We start from the raw sequence: 19,260 nt of genomic DNA, 5'->3' as shown, positions 1-19,260 counted from the left end.
AAACTTCAAAGAATTATGTACCTGCAACCCTGCCTGCACCTCTAGCCCCCTCTGTTCTACAACACTACCCAAGGACCTACTATTAATTGTATAAGCCCTATCCTCGTTTGTTGTACCAAAATGCAATGCCTCGCATTTATCCAAATTGAACTCCATCTGCCACTCTTCAGCCCATTGACCCATTTGATCAAGATCCCTTTGTAATCTTCGAAAACCTTCTTCACTGTCTACTGTGCCACCAATTTTGGTGTCGTCCACAAAATTACTAACAATGCCTTCTATATTCTTATCCAAATCATTAAGCTAAATGACGAACAAAAGAGGACCCAGTGCTAATCCCTGTGGAACAACATTGGTGACAGGACTTCAGTGCAAAAAGCAAGCCTCTACCACCACTCTTTCTCCTGTTAAGCCAATTATGCATCCAGTTGGCAAACCCAACTGTATCCCATGAGATGTTCTTTACTAATTAGTTTAACAAGCAGAATCTTGTCGAAGGCTTTACTAAAGTTCAAGTAAGCAACATCTACTGCTCTGTCCTCATCAATCTTTTTGATAATTTCGTCAAAAAAATTAAGTTTGTGAGACATGATTTTCCTTGCGCAAAATCATGCTGACTATCCCTAATCAATTTTTGCCTCTCTAAATGTCCATATATTCTATCCTTTACAATCACCTCCAACAGTTTGCCCACAACTCAGACATCTGACTCACACGTCTGTAGTTCTCCAGTTTCTCTTTACAACCTTACTTAAACAAAGGTACAACATTAGCCACCCTCCTTTCATCAGACACCTCCCCTGTAGTTATAGATTATACAGATATTTCTGCAAGGGGTCTCTCAATTTCCTCCCTTACTTCTCACAATGTTCTGGGACACATTGGATCAGGTCCTGGAGATTTATGCACATTTATATTCTCTAAGCCCTCCCGAACTACTACTACTACTGTAACATGAACTGTTGTTAAAACATTAAAGTTTATTTCTCTGCATTCTCTAGTCCCCGTTTCTTTTTCCACAGTAAAAAATTATGTGAAATAGTCATTTAGTATCTCACACAGCTCCTGGGGTTCAACACAAAGACAACCTCCTTGATCTTTAAGAGGCCCTGCTCTCTTTCTAGTTAGCCTCTTGCTCTTAATGTATTTGTAGAATCTCTTAGCATTAGCAGATAAGGTTAAGGATAATGCAGTCTCATATCCCCTTCCTGATTTCTTTCTTAAGAATGCCCCTAGACTCTTTATATTGATTAGGAGATTCAATTGAACCAAGTTGTCTATATCTAAAATAAGATTCTCTTTTATTCTTAATACTATGGTAGCTCCAGTCAACGTTTGGAAAATTAAAATCTCTCATTATTACAACCTTATTATGCTTACATCTATCTGAGATCTCCCTACATATTTGTTTCTCAATTTCCCTCCTACTATTGGGGGCCTATAGTACGATCCCATCAAGGTGATCTTCCCTTTTCATATTTTTAATTTCTACCCATATGTCTTGACTAGATGATTTTTCAGAAATATAATTTCTAGTTACTGCAGCAATGTGCTCCTTAATAAAAAAAAGCCACACCCCCTCCTTTCTTGCCTCCTTTCCTATCCTTTCTATAGCATATAAAACCCAAAATATTGAGCTGCCAGTCTTGTCCATCTCTCAGCCAAGTTTCTGTAACAGCTATGATGTCTCAATCCCATGTTCTTAAACATGCCCTGGGTTCATCAGCCTTACTTGTAAGACCCCTTTCATTGAAATAAATGCAGTTCTTGAGAGTTACCACAACTCTGACTCTCTGTTGTCTTTCTTGTCTAGTTGACATGCTGTCTTTGCATTCAGAACCTTCCCCGTCAATCTTTCTGTTTACGCTGCTACTTAGGATACCTCCACTATCCCTCTCTATCAGTATAAAGTCTCCCTTTCCAGGTCAGGTTAGACCCATCCTGTTTGAAAAGGTCTTTCCTATTCCAAAAGACATTCAATTATCCAAAAACCTGAATCCCTGATCAGTTCACCAGCTCTTCAGCCATTGATTTGTCTCCTTTATCCTTTTGTTCCTTCCCTCGTTTGAGTTTGGCATTGGAAGTAAATCAGACATTACTACTTTTAAGGTTCTACTTTTTTAATCTTCTACCTAACCTCTTGAAGACACCCTGTACTGCTTTAATCTTTTCCATAAAAATATCATTCCTACCAATGTGTTCAATAGTTTCCAGCTTCTCAATCTCAACTTTAACAATATACTTGAATCATTGATTTAATCCTAGCACCATGAAAGCTACAAACCATCCTAAATTTACCCTACCTGCCACAGAATCTATTCTGCTGACAGGTGAGTCCCCTGTAACAATAATTGTGTTAAATTTTGTCAAACGCTGCTTAACATAAGAATCATTCCAAGTGTCCAATAACTGACTGCCTCTTCCATTTTCCGCAGGGAGACAATCCCTTCAACAGTTCCAAAAACGGATTATCTATTTGATAGAGGAATAGCCAGCGGAGACTTTTGAACTATCTTCTTACCTTTCCTGACAGTCACCCATCAATCTGCTGTGTAGTAACTTTTTAAAAATCTACTAGCCATCTCCCTCTGTACCTCATATGCCCTTAATAACATTAAGCCTAAAAAAGGGAACTTTCAAAACACCTGATATGTAAAATAAATTACTTTTCATTACCCTCAGAAAATAATGTTAAGATGGAAAAAGGTAAGTGTATATAATATATATATAAAACTTAAATAAAATCAACCACTTAGCTGACTAACTGAATTAAAAAAAACCTCTACTTCAATAAATTCCTTGAAGAAAAAAATCTTGTCCAGAGCCGACCACATGTAGGATCCCCCCTAAATGAAAACACAACGCCTTACTTTTGAAAAAAATCTAGTCGGTTTTACAAAAAAAACTTATGCAATGTAAAAAAAAAAGTCACTTTAAAACACATAGTTTTTGTTTCCTTAGTGGTCTGGAGATATGGCAACAGAGCATTTCAGTTGTCCTACAGTTAGGAATTGCCAACATGCTATATGCCAGCCATTCCCCTTTCTTTCTTATTCTGTACCCCACATTGGTGTTATTTGCCGTAGAGTAATGGAAAACAACTTGAACGCGCATCTATCAAGGTCATGCTTCAAAAAGGCAAATGGTTGGAACTAGTAAAATAAGTTTTTTTTTAAATTGTTTCACCTATTTTGTGATTTATTGCGACAATACTATGGCTTTTGTCCTTTTTCTTATGAAAAGACGTTGAGGTGGAGATGGCGATCAGTTTGTTCCAATCCAATAAAGAGTTTGTGAGGCATTGGGCTTTTTTTAAAAATTGCTACAATAGAAGTAGCAAGAAGGGGTGGGGGGTCAAGCTCCCATATAATCAGGATTTTAGTTTAACTTTCATTAGCTGTTGGAGTTTGGAAGCAGCTATACGTTACTCTCTCTCAGAATTTTATCTTAATGTTCTTTTCTCCTGGACTGGAGAAGTGTTGCATGTGAGACAAATTTATTTTACTGAATTTTTCTCTACCAAGGGTGTGTTTATCAGATGTTACTATCTTGGAACAGTTAATCAGTGAGAGTTAACATAAATATTATTTTGTTAAACATTTCAATAGAGTTACAGTTAAGCTACTTTTTTCTTATTTTGTCTGTATTTTAACTATAGTGTAAGAATAAAGTGTGTTTTGCTTCAAACCTGATTGTTTGCCCAATCAAATTGCATCCAGAACACACACAGCATTACGCTTGCCTTTAAAAATAAGAAAAAGTTGGTGTCTAGGTTATCTTCTTAATATACTTTCAGGAGATTTAGACTGGTCCATAATATTATAAAATACCTTGATAACCCCTCAAAATTTGTATTAGATTGGAAACTCACTAAAAATCTGGATTTCTGATTCATTCATTCTCATTTTCCATTTAGTGACACAGTTGGAATGAATGAAAGGTTTCAGTTTTGCTTACAAAGTTGTTCTTTTCCAGAATGAATCTCACCATCACAAGGTCTTCCAGAAACCTTTTCCAAAAGTCTTATTGATGAGTCCAGTCAGACAGTGTTCTTTTGATTTATTGGCACATATACCTAAGTACAGTGAACAGCTTTGTTTACGAGCAGTACAGGCAGATCATAGTAAGCAAGGACATACAGATCATGGGGTGAAAAAACACTAGACAGAGGCATACAAGTCACATTGCGCAGGGCATGTGGTAGGCAAGATTGACATCAGGAAGATCAGCATTATTTGAAGTTAGAGAGTCCAATGGCAGGGAAGAAGCTGTTCTTAAACCTGCTGGTACGTGTGTTCAAGCTTCTGTATCTTCTGCCTGACGGAAGAGGTTGTAGGAGAAGGCCAGGATGTGATGGGTCTTTGACGTTGGCAGCCTTTCCCTGGCAACAGGCCGTGTAACGGAGTCCATGAATGGGAGGTTGGCTTCCGTGATGGTCTGGGCTGTTTCTTACGGTCCTAGTTATATAACTTCATGGTTTCTGAATCACAGAAATGATATGTGACAAATTGGAAATTGGAGTTCCAATTTTGCTGTCTCTGGGAATGGTAAGATGTAATAAAAAGAAATTCCAAATAGTTAAACTCTGTACATTTTCTTTTCCTTTCTTCAGGCTATACTTGAACTTGGTGCTCGGAAATGTGAATGTGACACTTCTTAGCAAGCAAGCTAAGTAATATCAGTTTATTTTTTGGTCTGGTTTTCAAAATATATTCCAGCATATTTTTCAGTGCTTATGACAAGCTACGTTGCGTATCAGCTGACTTTGCAAAATAATTTTTTTTCTTATTTGCTTTCTTCCCTTTGTGAAGGTTCTAACTTAACCCAGAATATAATTCAATGGGTGCCAGCAGACACTTGGCATTTTGTCCCAAAAAGCTATTCTTCATATTAGTTAACAGTATGTCAGCAGAATGTTTGACTTTTGGGAACATTACAGTTGAATTCAGATCTGAACTTACCCAGTGTGCATTCTTGCACCTTCCAGCTGTAAAGTGATCATAAGTAGGAATTCTGACTTTTTTCTCTCATGCCCTCAGACCCCAGGGTTTCTAAGATCATTTATAGTGTTGGAACTACTGTGCTAGTGAGATCAGATTACTTACTACACACCAGGAATTTAACCTGGAACCTCTTTGGTATGCTTGGCTTAAGTACTACATTTATAATTGTTACGTCTTCTGAAGAATTCCTTTAATTTGTACTAAAACAGTATTTAGTAAATTTACCACCATAATTACTAGCCACATTCAACAATCTTTTTAGTTTTCACTTGTCTCATCAAGTTATGATGCTGGGATTTTCTTTTAAAATAACACTGCCAAGTTAATTCATATATGTTTTGCATTCCTTTCTACTTGTCATTTCTTTCCTAAAAGCACCACTTCTTGTTGAGAAGCAGTAGTCTGACTTGCTTCCTGCAGTTCATCTTTAAATTTTATAAAATTGTACAGAAAGCCCAGAAAATATATTAATATATTAAAAATGCCCAGAAGGTGCCATGTGCCATCCAAAATATCAAGCAAGCCACTGAATTAAGTTCAGTACATAACTTCCTGGACTCTCCCACAGTATTGGCTCCTTCATTTTATTACGAACAAGCTCTGGGGTTTTCTCCTAAACGAAGACCATTGGCACACTTCACAGAGCTGACGCCAGGAGAATCACAGTCATACAAACTGGCAAATAGTTGGTTTCAAATGGGCTGGTTTGTTAGAAATTTTATTTACTTTCCTGGTTTACCGGTGGACATACCCAACAGCATTCTCCTATACCTCAAGCCAACCATCTGAAGCATGCTCCAGTTAATAAAATAATTGCACTGTAACTGTGCTGTCACTGTGCATCAGTATTTGATATTGTTCCTGAAATAATGCCATTCCATAAAGTTCAGTCAGTAATGGCCTGGTTTTCCTTGTAAAAACAATGGTAAGGCTTAAGGTGCTCACATTTTATTTACGATTCTTCAGTTTGATGTAAATTTGCCTTTGTTACTTAAAGATAACTAACAAAGCTCCGTTTACCCACTAGCTCAGAGAGACATTATACTGCTGTCGTCCACACTACCCTCTTTTCTGTTGGAATATTGTCTAGCTCCGCTTACTAAAATTCACATTGAAAAGTGAGAAGAGAGGGGAATTGAACACCCTAATCGTTCTCTGTGGAAACCAGGTGTTAATGCTATAACCTATCGCCATCTCATTCCTTTCTTAACTATCATCATACATTATATTCATTCACACACCGTTTATTCCATGAAGAAATTGTACATTTATATCTTTGATTAGCACCACCCATGCTAGATAACAATCAAAAATGCCAGTTAACTGGGAGTTACATTTCTTGTCACAAGAAAAGGTGTGGCTGTCTTTAGGGGAGAGGAGAAGTAGCTGGCCAGTTAAGGGCTGTGGTGCAGCTGGGTACAACCATAAAACCACTGCAAATGAGGACCAAGCTGACCCTGTGACCATCAGACTAACTTTTTGTTTAAAGAAATCAGTTATCAGTTGCATTTGCGGTTGCTCTGAATGAATTATCTTTGTTCAAACACAATAGCCAAGCTGATGTAATAACTTCATATTTTCAGTGTGAAGCCCAAGAAAAAATTTTGCAGACTTGCAATATATTCTTTTATTGTTTAAAAACAGCTAATAATAATGCATTATTGCAATACTGGAACTGACCAGCTTTCTCAAAATGAAAAGAGTTGTCATAACTTCCAGTTCCTACAGAATTCTGGTTGGTCATGAGCTGGATAGTCTGAAGTTTATATTATGCATTTGTTATCAATACCGAATAAAGACCTGAACAATCAGTCAGCAGTGGCCCCAATGCAGTTTACAGTTAAATCAAAGCCAAGCTTTATTACTGTACAAAGTTGTCAGTGAATGAGATCTTCCCAAAATATGAGAACAGATGTCACTAAAACCTTCTGTAAATTGTGAATAAAGTGTGCATTTCCCATTCTCCAAAAATCTGAAATACAACTGTTGATGAATCTCATGGATTTAATACATGCTCATTTTTTTGCCAACATCCTTGTTGCTTTTGGGTTTCGTATAATAGCTATCTAAAACCATTGACTTTAAGAAACACAAGTTGAATTTACTCTTATGTCTGCTAATTAGGATTTGAAGAACAGTTCTAAAACTGAAAAGACAGATAAAGTCCATGTTTTGTTCCATTCCATTCGGGTTTAAAAAGCTTAACTATTGTTTCCAACAATGTTTTCACAGGTTTGCCTACAAAGATGAATATGAAAAATTCAAACTCTATTTGACCATCATCTTGTTACTTGGTGCGATATCTTGCATGTTTCTTCTGAATAGGTAAAAGTTTTGTTTTGTCCAGTAAAATTGAATTTTTAAATGTCAAAGTTAATGTGGTATTGAAATTTGGGCTAGAAACAATTCAGTCATGGCAAGCTGTTCTGTATAAACGTTGTGCTTTGCTTTTGTCAAGTCATTTATACAATTGAGAAGAACCAAGTATTGATACTACTGGAAGTTTTTAATTTTAACCTAGTATCAGCTTTTTGCATTAGCTCAGTGCACAAAGTAGAACTCCCTTACTTACGCTCCAAGTAACGTGCTTTATCTCAAACTGCAAAAGAGAATTCTAAATTGCACTAGCTGAGTTTCTTGCATTCTTCATACTGTCTGGCCTTTTTGAACGAGACCTCCTGGTTTTATGTCCAGTCAATTTACAACCAACAGTAAGAATCAGCACAATTTCTGCCCTAACCTACAATCTATAAGAAGCAGTATTATGACTGCTCAAGCTTCATATACTTGAAACTGCCAAACAGAATTACACTGCAGTCAAGCTAAAGTTCCTATATTGAAGTGACAAAGTTTCAATCCAGTCTACAGAAACATGGTGTTAACCTTAGATTAACATATCTCTTTTATTGAGAGTTTACAAAATGTTTGTTTTTTGCTTTATGTATATAATTGAATTTTTTAACCTGTTCCAGAGAAATTATTGTTATTTTCTTTTTAAATGTTCTTTGTAGTTATATAAGCAATGTTTTTTTTAAATATCAACGAGCATTGTTTATACAGAACAGCCCTCTAGGTAGTGTCTAAAATGATTGATTCATTCAAATTTTGCAATGCATGGAGGTCGATTACATAATTTAGTATCAATTAACATTTCCAGGGGCAATGGAACATTTTCTTAGGCAAAAATCTATCAGTGCAATATGGCCAACATGTTGTTCACACTGAGCAATTTTGCCTTTGCATTGAATTCAATGAAAAGGAAAATTTGACATATCATTTTATGGCCAATCAATTTACAGCTACCAGTTTACTGTCTGTGCTTGGGTTAAAAAGTTATGCCGCCTTTGTTTTAACTGCCTTTTAAAGTGGATGGCTTAGTCTAAATGCCTAATTTTCTTAGGAGCTTGTATGTCATGTTAGCTGATACAATCCAGGATGCCAATGATGAACTAACGTTGCTGATGTGTTCTGAGCAATGGAAAGAGCAATATGACCAGATTGCTATTCAGATTCCATGAAGAAAATGCACACAATGGCTTGACAATAGTGCACATCTAGCACATAGAAAGCATTAATCTAATTATCTAGGCTAATTTGTGAAGATTTTAGAGTAGATTTGTAGGTCGGGTTGTGGTTGGTTCATTGTTCCGCAGACGTTTCATTACCCTGCTGAGTAACATCACCAGTACAGCCTCTGATGAAGCGCTGTTGTGTTTTCCCGCCTGGTATTTAAACTCTGGAGTCCTGGGACAAGCAAAGCAGAGACAGGCACGGGAGTTCCTAGAAGCCTGGTACTCCACAAAGAAAGCCATCAACAAACACATAGAACTCGACCCCATATACACTCCATTGCGAAGAAAAACCAGAAGGGAGGTAATCCAGCTCAACGGGCTCCAGAGTTTAAATATCAGGCGGGAAAACACAACGGCGCTTCATTGGAGGCTGCACTGATGATGTTACCCAGCATGGTAATGAAACATCTGCAGAACAACAAACCAGCTGGGCGAGCCAACCAACCACAATAATTTGTGAAGAATTGCAACTTCAAGGAACCAGAGGGGTACTATTGTCCTTAGACCTACTCCCAAGAAAAAGTACATTACTCTTTAATGTCTCATGCCTCACTGGGGTTGTGCACTGAAATCAAGCTCCGCTATTTTCAGAATTGTCATAGAAGTTAATAGTTTTATCAAAATACACAAAATTTTCCAACTTTCCTGTCTTTTTAGACCCAGGTTAACAGAAAGCATGGGCCAGATTTCTGTACTTAACAAGAATTACTATTTATTACAAATAAATAGATTCTAGCTACAGGTAAACAACAGTGAACAGTTGACATATAATGCTACAAGTTGAAACGCAGAACCCCTTTGAAACTCTGTTTACATGCATATGCATGCAGATAGACCGATAAACAAAGGTATTGGTGTTATGATGGAGGAAGGACTGGGAAGGCAGTTCAATGGTCCCTCTCCGTAGGATTCGCTGAGCTGATCCTTTTGCTTGTCAGGACTTTCTGCTCATTGATCTCTCTTCTCCAGGTACCTTTCACTTCCTTGCAGGAGGCACAAAGCAACTGGTTCACAAATTGCGAAGTCTCTTAGCTACTCATTTAAATGCCACAGCTTACGGCAACTGGTGAGCAAAAATAAGCTGGCTTTTTTAGGCTTTAGGTGTTTCTTACTGCGGGGAGAGAGAGAGAGAGACCATCTCCCCTCCCAGAAGTCCAAAGGTTTCTGGCTATATTGTTCACACGTACAAAGCTATTCAGCAACCTGGGACATAGTTGTTGGCAGGCAAAAGGCTGTTATTATCTACAACTGGTCACAGTTCCACAAACAAATCAGCTACTAGCTGCCGAATGTGTACACATTGTCAAACATTTTCTCACTTTGTACGCATCCATTTGTAAGATCTTGCCCCGCTGCTTAAGCAAGCAGCGGTGTAAACAGCACTTTATAATGAGTGTTGGTAACAAGCTTTTTAAAAAGTGCCGCAGTCTCTTCTGCGGTCCTTAGTTTTTAAAATAGTTCTTTTAAATTTCCACTTTTTTGCTTATGGAGAAAAAGCAAAGATATGATCTTTACATTAACCATTTTAGAGTTTAAGATGTGAAACTATTCAGGACATGATTTCTTTCCACCACCCCTGCCAATTGAGAAAACCAAGTACATTTAACTGTGTACACCAGACACTGGGAAAAGCAGAATGACCTTGTGATTACCAATCTAGTTTTCACTCTTTTTTTTCCTAGTGGATAATGCTGCTTTCAAGTGCCTGGGATCAGAATGTATGCAGGAAGTATGTCTAATGCAGCTCCTGGAAGCCCGAATTTCAGAGCTGGGGTCACTATGGAGCATTGGCAAGTTTGAGAGTATCATGGATAGCATGTACAGAGGGATGGTCACTTTGCAGGCTTAGACTCAGGGACCACCGGAGGGAATAGGTGACCACCAGGCAGAGAGAGAACTAAGCGGACTGCGCAAGAGTCATCCAAGGCCATTCCTCTGCAAAGCAGATATACTGCTTTGGATAACTATTGAGGGGAATGGCCTCTGAGGAAAGTTGTAACAGCCAAATTCATTGCACCACGATTGGTTTCTCTGCACAGGAGAGGTAGAATGAGTGTGGGAAGGCTTTGGTAATAGGGGATTCAGCGGCACAGAAATAGACTTCAAGATCGTATTTTGCCTCCCAAGTGGGAGGATCAAGGGTATTCTGAGTGGCTACAGGATATTCTGGATTGGGAGGTGAAGAGTCAGGATCCTGGTACACTTCAGTACCAACGACATAGGTGGAAAAGGGGATGAGGTCCTAAAAGCAGAATATAGGGAGTTAGGAACAAATAGGACCTCAGAGGAAGTGATCTCAGAATTACAACCTGTGCCATATGCTAGTCAGTAGAAATAGCAGGATATATCAGGTGAATATGTGGATGAAAAGGTGCTGCAAGGGGGAGGGTTTCAGATTTCTTGGGGGAGGTAAGACCAGTGCAAGCTGGATGGTTTGCACCTGGGCAGGTCCAAAACTGATGTTTTAAGGAGAGTATTTGCTAGCATGATCAGAGAGGGTTTAAACTAAAATGATGGGGGAGTGAGAACTTATGCAGGGAGACCGAGGAGAGGGAAATAAGGGCAAAAACAAAAGACAGAATGGGAAATTTTTAAAAATGTGATAGGCTGGGAATACAGCAGCAAGAATCTAACAGGGCCACAGTGTAAAAAAAATGCAAACAGAACTAAGAATGTTAACAAGACAAGCCTTGGAGCCTTCTGTCTTAATGCATTGAGCATTTGCAGTAAAGTGGCTGAATTAGTAATGCATATTGATATAAATGGATATGATATAGTTGGGATTATGGACACATGCCTGCAGACCCATCTTTGGATCCACCAGATCATAGTGGTTATCTTAGGGAAAGCATTAAACAGGGAATTAGAGATGTAAGTAATAAAGGTACATCTATAACTTGTGACTTTAATCTGCAGCTAGATTGGGCAAGTTAAATCGGTAACAATACCATAGAGGAGGAGGAATTCATTGAGTGTATATGGGAATCTAGCCATGCAAGGCCCCTTGGGGAGGAGTGATCCTAATATGATTGACTGACTTATTGAGATGGAGAGTGATAAAGTTGATTACAAAACTATGGTCCTGAATTTAAATAAAGAAAACTATAGTAGTATGAAGGGTGAGCTGACTATGATAAATTGGGGAATGTTACTTAAAGGGATGATGGTGAATAGACAATGGCAAACGTTTTAAAGAGTGCCTGGAGAAACTGACCATGGCTAACGAAGGAAATTAATGCTAGTAAGGAAGGCGCATATGAATTGACCAGAAAGAAGCGGCAAACCTGGAGCTGAGCACAGCTTAGATTTCCACAAAGGACGATAAAAGGACTGATTGAGAGGGAAAATAGAGTACAAGATTAAACTTCCGGGAAATGTACAAACTGATTGTAAGAGCTTCTATGGGTGTGTGCAGAGAAAAAATTTAGTGAAGACAAGTATATGTCCCGTATGTTCAGAAACCGGGAAGTTATAAAGGGGAACAAAGAGATGGCTGACCAATTAATCACATGTCATGGTTCTATCTTAACAAATGAGAACACAATGTCCCAAAAATGTGGAGGACCACAAGCTCTAGTATTGCTGTTTTTTTAGAGTAAGTGTTGGTTTTGCTAATTATCTCTTTTGCACTATTTTAAGAACTTAAGCGTGAATTTAATTTATGCTGACAACTTGCTATGTTGATTCTATGCTTGATGGCTAAATTGATTTATTAGCCTAATTTCATATTTTATAAATGTATCAGATGAAAGTAGGACGTGTTGAATTCAAGATGTACCAGTTTTATATTATTAGCATTAAAAATGCTATGTAAATTGTTACCTAATGTTCCTTCTACATGGCAACCTGAAAGTCCCCACGCAAGCCATGCACAAATTAATGGCTTTAAATTACTACACGTGTGGCCATACAAAAATAAGTTTAAAGGGATTGTATAATATAAGGAAATCAACCACATATTCAAACAAAAAAATTAGAGAGAATGTTGGTCACACTGCATGAAGCTAATCCAGTTGGGTAGTGTGTATTCCATTGGAAATAGGGAGAATTTGCTGAATGAAAGGCAAAAATGGATAATTACAACTACCTGTGTCAGTAAAGACCGCAGAATTATTCAATTATTTCAAATAAAAAAGCAAGTTTGATTGTACAGACTTCATCAGTAAGGAACTCTACTGTTACAAGTCCCATCTTGGTTCAGTTACTCCATTTCTAATAAAGGTTATTTGTTTTTGTTAACAGGGTAATTGATGAAATCTTTAATTTCCTGCTGGTTTGGTATTACTGCACATTAACAATAAGAGAGAGTGTGCTCATTAGCAATGGATCAAGGTAATATGACACATTGCTATTTTTGGTACCTTTTCCTAACTATCTTGAGCAACTATCGCTCAATTTTGTATCATCAAAAATTTGTTTTAATTATTCTGTGGGACAAGCTCTACAGCTACATTTTAACTAAGACCAGAAGATGTAGAAGCAGAAGTAGGCCATTTAGCCCATTGAGTCTGCTGTGCTATTTAATGACATCATGGCTGATCTGATAACCCTCATCTCCACTTTCCTGCCTTTTCGCTATAACTCTTGATTCCCTTACTGATTAGAAATCTACAGCAAACTTTGTTGTAACCGGCACCTATGAACAGGCGCTCTTGATAACAGACAAAAATTATTTACCTGAAATACTGGAAGTTTACTGTATTGTGATGTCCAAGTAGTCAATTGAGGGTGCGAGTGAGAAGGCTCTCTGCTGGTAAGTTTTATTTAAAACAAAGTTGTGTTATTATTTAAGTGATTTATGCTGTAAATAAAGTGTAACAGTGATGTGTATACCCCTTTCATTACCTTTGTATTACTTAGTGTGTGTTTTTGCATCGATTATATGGACCTCTTGATCAACCAGCTCACTTTTGGTCCCATAGGCACCGGTTAATAAAAAGCCTTAAATATAATTAATGACAGCCTTGAGAGTCCTGTACAGAAAGAACTCCACACATTTGCTATCCTCTGAGAGAAGAAATTCCTCCTCATGTCTTTCTTAAATATATGACCCATTATTCTGAGGTTATGCCCTCTGGTCCTAGACTCCCACAAGAGGAAATAACTTCTCCACATCTACCCTGTTAAGTCCCCTAAGAATCATGTTTCAATATGATCACATGTAATTATTCTACATTCCATTGATTACAGACCCAACCTACTCCACCTTTCCTCATAGGATTGTTATTGTTGTTGATTGTTGGAAAAACCCATCTAATGTCCTTTAGGAGAGGAAACTGCTATCCTTACCTGGTCTGGTTTGCATGTGACTCCAAACCCATGGTAATGTGGTTGAAAAATCAAATAGTCTCTCCATATCTGGCATCAACTAAGTTAAATGTCTCTGCACTGCCTCCAATGTCAGTACATCTTTCCCTAGATAAAGGGCCCAGAGCTGCTTACAGTATTCCAGCTGTGGTGTGACTAGTGCCTTGTATAGTTTTAGTAAAACTTCCCTACTTTTATACTCCTACTTTCTCATTTTTAAAGTTGATAGTATGTTAGATAACTATAATTTAAGATTGTTGTCAATATGTATTTATGGTGACTAGCAATGGTCCTGTTAGTCCTTCTGTAACCATACTAGAAAGCTTGCTTAACATAAACGTAACTAATAGAAAAGGATTGCTGTATGATCTAAATTTCACAATGTATATGAATATTGCTTTCAAAGACTGATCCTAACATGTCATTTAATTGGAAATGAGAGGTGTATTTACAATGTAGAGAAGGTGTTGATGTTTCCCCACCTCTTCCACCACCAGTCCCTGATATTATTAACCAAGGTGGTACCACAGAGCAGGAACACATCACATTCAAAACAAGGATCACACTGGGATATGATTCATGTAACAACTCCTATCCAATAATGAGATGGATTGAAAAAGCTGAGACACTGATTTAGGGATATAGGACTTGAGAGCAAGATTGGCCATTTGGCCCTTCGAACCTATTCTACCATTCAGTAAATCATAGCTGATCTGATTCTGGTCTCAGCTCCATTTTCCTTCCTGCATCCCATGACCCTTGGCTCCCTTGTTTATCAGAAAATCCATCTAACTTGGCTATGAATAAACTAAAAGTCCCAGCCTCCACTACCACCTTGGGGGGATAAACTCCAAACTCTAACAACCATCTGAAATAAAAAACATTTTCTCATCTTTGTATTGAAATGGAGACCTCTTATTCTTAAACACCTGTTCAATATCGTAATATATAGTTTATCTTCTAAAACTATAATGGACTTTTACTACCGTGGGCCTTAAGCAAAGTGTTTGATGTGTATAGTGTTTTGCAAATAGGGTTCTTCTGTGTCCCTGCGATCAGAACAAACTTGTGCAGTTACCTGAACAATTTTTCATGATCTTAATTTACATCCTTGCATCCAGAAAGGACACATCTGATGTTTAGTGCATTTTCAGTCTTGTCTGCTATGTTCAACATAACAGTCACATAAACTACCGAGAAATTATCTAAACAGTTGCTGAGCAGCTTTCCTTGCTTTCTGTGTCTCTTCTGCTGAAGCTATGCCAAATGTGTAAGATCACCTCAGAGGAAGTTCATCACTTGGATTACATCCGACAGATAATAAGTTACCTCGTCTTTTGTGGTCTCCGTTTCTCAACTTGCATCTAAGGAACTATTGCATTCTGGTAAAACAAACAAGGATCAGAATTATACAACTAAAAGTAGGACCTAGGGGTTTAGGTACGTAATTCATTGAAGTTTGCATCACATGTAGATGGTGGTTAAGAATGCAATTAGCACACTTGCCTTCATTACTCAGACCTTTGAGTGTAGAAGTTGGGACGTCATATTGAAGTTGTACAGGATGTTGGTGAGGCCTCTTCTGGAGTACTGTGTGTATTTCTGGTTGCCATGTTATAGGAAGGATATTATTAAGCGGGAGAGGATTCAGAAGAAATTTACCAGGATGTCGCCAGGAATGGAGGTTTGAGTTATAAGGAAAGGCTGGATAGCCTGCGACTTTTTCACTGGAACATTGGAGGTTGAAGGGTGACCTTATACAGGTTTATAAAGTCATGAGAGGTATAGATAAGGTGAATGGCAGGTGTCTTTACCTTAGGATTGGGGATTTCAAGACTTGGGGCATATTTTTAAGGTGCGAGGAGAAAGTTTTAAAAAATCATATGGGGCAACTTTTTTACAGAGTGGTTGTATGTGGAAAAGTGGTGGATGTGGGTACAGCTACAATGTTTAAAAGACATTTGGATAAGTATGTGAATGATTAAATGTTTGGAGGAATATGGGCCGAGCACAGGCAAGTGGGACTAGTTTTTGATTTGGGATTATGATCTCATGGGACTGTTTGGACCAAAGAGCCTGTTTCTGTGCTGTATGGTTCTGACCCTATGACTATAACTGATACTCTGTGGTAGAAATACCTCCTGCTTTTCCTTAAAATAAAAAAAACAATAGTACCTCAACCCTTAAACTGTTTACATTTTTGTGGCAAGATACTAACAATTGAAGCCATATCCAAATGCAATTTCACATTGTTTGGTAAGAACCTCCAATTTCTAAATAACTTTTTGTCTTGCTGCTTTTAAAGTGTCGTAACTCATTCAAAATTCTAAGTGATGTCTCTAATGCATAATCCCATAAATTCTGTGCATTGTCACATGCCTGCCTGATTTGGATTATCAAACAAAGTGCGATCACACTTTTTGACTACCATTTTGTCTGTCTGCTACATTAGCCCATTAGTCATCCCAGCATGGTTTCTAATTTTGGCATCTGCCGATTTAATTAAAGACGACGTTTCTGGCTGTATGAATTTATGAAGTGTTAATAGTGCCTCAAGGATAGAAGCCTTATTTAACCCTTCTGACATAAAACCAGTCTTCCCACAATACCATGTTAAAATATGAGCTCACTGAGTTCAGAGCACTTTTGGAGAGTAATGTAAAGAGGCCTGAGGATTTGATTTAGTATTTATTGTGCCATAATTAGACAATGGTATCAACTATTGGAAGGGTTACATTTTTGACACGTTACAATTTTAGTGTGGTGGTATTAATGTAGAGGGAATTACAAGTATGGCCAAAGTCTAAGATTTAGCACCCGCACTTAACTCGCAAGCCCACTATTGTCCCATTTGAACGTGATACCTTACCACTTAGACTGTTAGTTTTTGCAATCTATATTTTTTTAAACCACTAGGGAATAGTTGATTTCCTGAATTTGGATGTAAACACAAAGGCATTATTGGATGATGTTTCATTCCTGATTGCAGGAAGGCCCAATGTGACACTCCATAAGACTGTGCCTGTCTTGATATTTTAGCAAGCTAAGCAAATGTGTAGCCTTGATCTCAGGGTAGGAACATCTCTTGATATTCATTAATCTCGATTTAGGAGAGCAGAGGAGATTATAATCTAACTTCTTACTCCAGAATTAAGAAAGCGAACATTTCAACAAAACTTCCACTCCTGTATCCAGCAACTATTGCCGTAATCATCTCTATGTGGATACATGATTACTTAACGCTGGTTTGAATTGGCTACAGTATTCCCCAAAATTTAATAATCTATTGTACATTCATCTCAATTTAAATGAATAATTGGCACTTAACTCCAACATGTGAAATATGGGCAAGAACTTATGAAACTATACCCCAACAGAGTGAATGCATTCAGAGAAAGAGAAGGGGGTGAAAAAGAACTTTATTAATTTCCAAGAGTCATACAGCATAGAAACAGACCCTTCGGTCCAACTTGTCCATACTGTCCATAATCCCAAACTAAACTAGTCCCACCTGCCTGCTCTTGGCTCATATCCCTCCAAACATTTCTTATTCATGTACTAATCCAAATGTCTTCTAAACATTATAACTGTACCTGCATCTACCACTTCCTTTGGTGGTTCATTCCACGAATGAATAACCCTCTGTGTGGAAAAAGTTGCTCCGCAGGTCCTGTTCTAAATCTTTCTCCTCTCACCGTAAAGTTGTGCCCTCTAGTCTTGAACTCCCTAGCCGTAGGGCAAAGACCTTTGTTATTCACCTTATCTATGACCCTCATGATTGTATAAACCTCCATAAGATCACCCTTCAACCTCCTACGCTCCAGTGGCAACATCCTAGAAAATCTTTTCCGAACCCTCTCCAATTTAATAATATCATTCCTATAGCAGGGCAACCAGAACTGGGCACAGTACTCCAGAAAAGGCCTCACCAATGTCCTCTACAGTGCAACATTTCTCAGTCAGGTCCATGAATAAAATTTAAATTCCAATGAGTATAGCTCCAACCTGCTGAATCTTTGCTTTCAGGATGAAGGGAATGTCTTGTTCAACCATTCCTCATTTGTTGGCCCTTTTTATCCATTAGAGTTTAGAACAATAAGAGGCGATCTTATTGAAACGTACAAGATTCTGAGGGGGCTTAACAGGTTAGATGTTGAGAAGATGCTTTTCTTCTTGGGGAATCTTCTGGGGCCATAGTTTCAAAATAACCGGCCTCCCATTCAAGATGATGATGAGGACAGTCTTCTAAGTTAATCTGCGGAAAACTCCAACCCAGAAAGTGAACGTGAATCATTGATTATATACAAGGCCAAGTTAAACAGATTAACAGATTTTTGGTCTGCAAAGAAATCCAGAGTTATGGGGTCAGGCAGGAAAGTGGAGTATACACCACAATTATATCGACCAAAGAGTATAGCCCTAACCTACTGAATTGGGGTCAAATGGCCTACTCTTCTATTTCTTATGTTCTTTATTCTGCTCAAGTGAACATAAATTGATTAAACTAGTAGTGGTATTCAGAGAGATCACAGGATACATGATGTATAAAGGACTCAACTGATGATGATGAGACACATTATGAGACCGGAGATACATTATAAGATCATGAGAGGGTAGTTTATACCACACATAATCATAAATCTTGGAAGCTGTTGTATTCCATCAGTACAGATGATTCCAATCTTGGCAGGGCAGGTTGAGTAGTCAGGAAGACAGCATACTTTAGAATAGACACGTGCTCTCAATTTTTGACTCCACAATGTTTTTAATTTAGTTTTTAATATGAGTCAGCCTGATTCAACTTGGTTTCCAGTCCGATAGCTTGCAACTGGTACTGTGAGTGAGGCAATAGGTAGGGAAGCACACCAACATTCTAGCTACTCTTGGCACACAAGTATTATTGTAAAGGTGTTTATTTTCTTCATGATACTATCCTCCCCTCCCTTAAGCTGTCAGGTGAAACCCAAAGCTGCTAGACTTATAATATTTAAATGGCCAACCCACCTACCTGCGCTTTGTGTCTTTTCTATTAAACCCAGATGTAAGTAGTCAAGCATGATATTTTTCAAGTTTTAACATCACAGCCAAGCCAGCAAACTTGTTTCTAAGATTTAAGATTTACCTTGACATTTCCTGACCTTACTCAGCCTAATGAATTCCCAAACAAGTTTTCTTTCTGGCTTCAATCTTTTGAAGTGTTTCAATGTGGAACTGTTGAAACTAGCCTTTTTTCCATTGACTCCGTTCGCATTTCACACTGCCTTGGGAAAGCAGCCAATGTAATCAAAGACCCCTCCCACCCCGCTTGTACTGTCTTTCACCCTTTTCCATTGGCCAGAAGAAATGAAAGTTTGAAAACACATACAAACGGATTTAAG

The 19,260-nt window shown here is 38.0% G+C and overlaps 1 protein-coding gene across 2 annotated transcripts in view; it reads left to right on the top strand.

The window, feature by feature from the left end:
* Positions 1-19,260, top strand: part of tmem120b (transmembrane protein 120B) — a 56,063-nt gene that overhangs the window by 20,061 nt on the left and 16,742 nt on the right. The window contains exons 4-6 of one of the 2 annotated variants that reach the window (XM_020511269.2): positions 4,613-4,672; positions 7,236-7,328; positions 12,818-12,907. In XM_020511269.2, coding sequence (XP_020366858.1) covers positions 4,613-4,672; positions 7,236-7,328; positions 12,818-12,907 — 243 coding nt within the window. The remainder of the gene's footprint in view (positions 1-4,612; positions 4,673-7,235; positions 7,329-12,817; positions 12,908-19,260) is intronic. The other variant, XM_020511270.2, reaches the window with a different exon arrangement.

The sequence above is a fragment of the Rhincodon typus genome, chromosome 24 (assembly GCF_021869965.1).
Source record: "Rhincodon typus isolate 14 chromosome 24, sRhiTyp1.1, whole genome shotgun sequence".
In the NCBI taxonomy this organism is placed as follows: domain Eukaryota; kingdom Metazoa; phylum Chordata; class Chondrichthyes; order Orectolobiformes; family Rhincodontidae; genus Rhincodon; species Rhincodon typus.
Note: the sequence above shows the minus strand (reverse complement) of the source record. Positions and strands in the feature narration are given on the sequence as shown.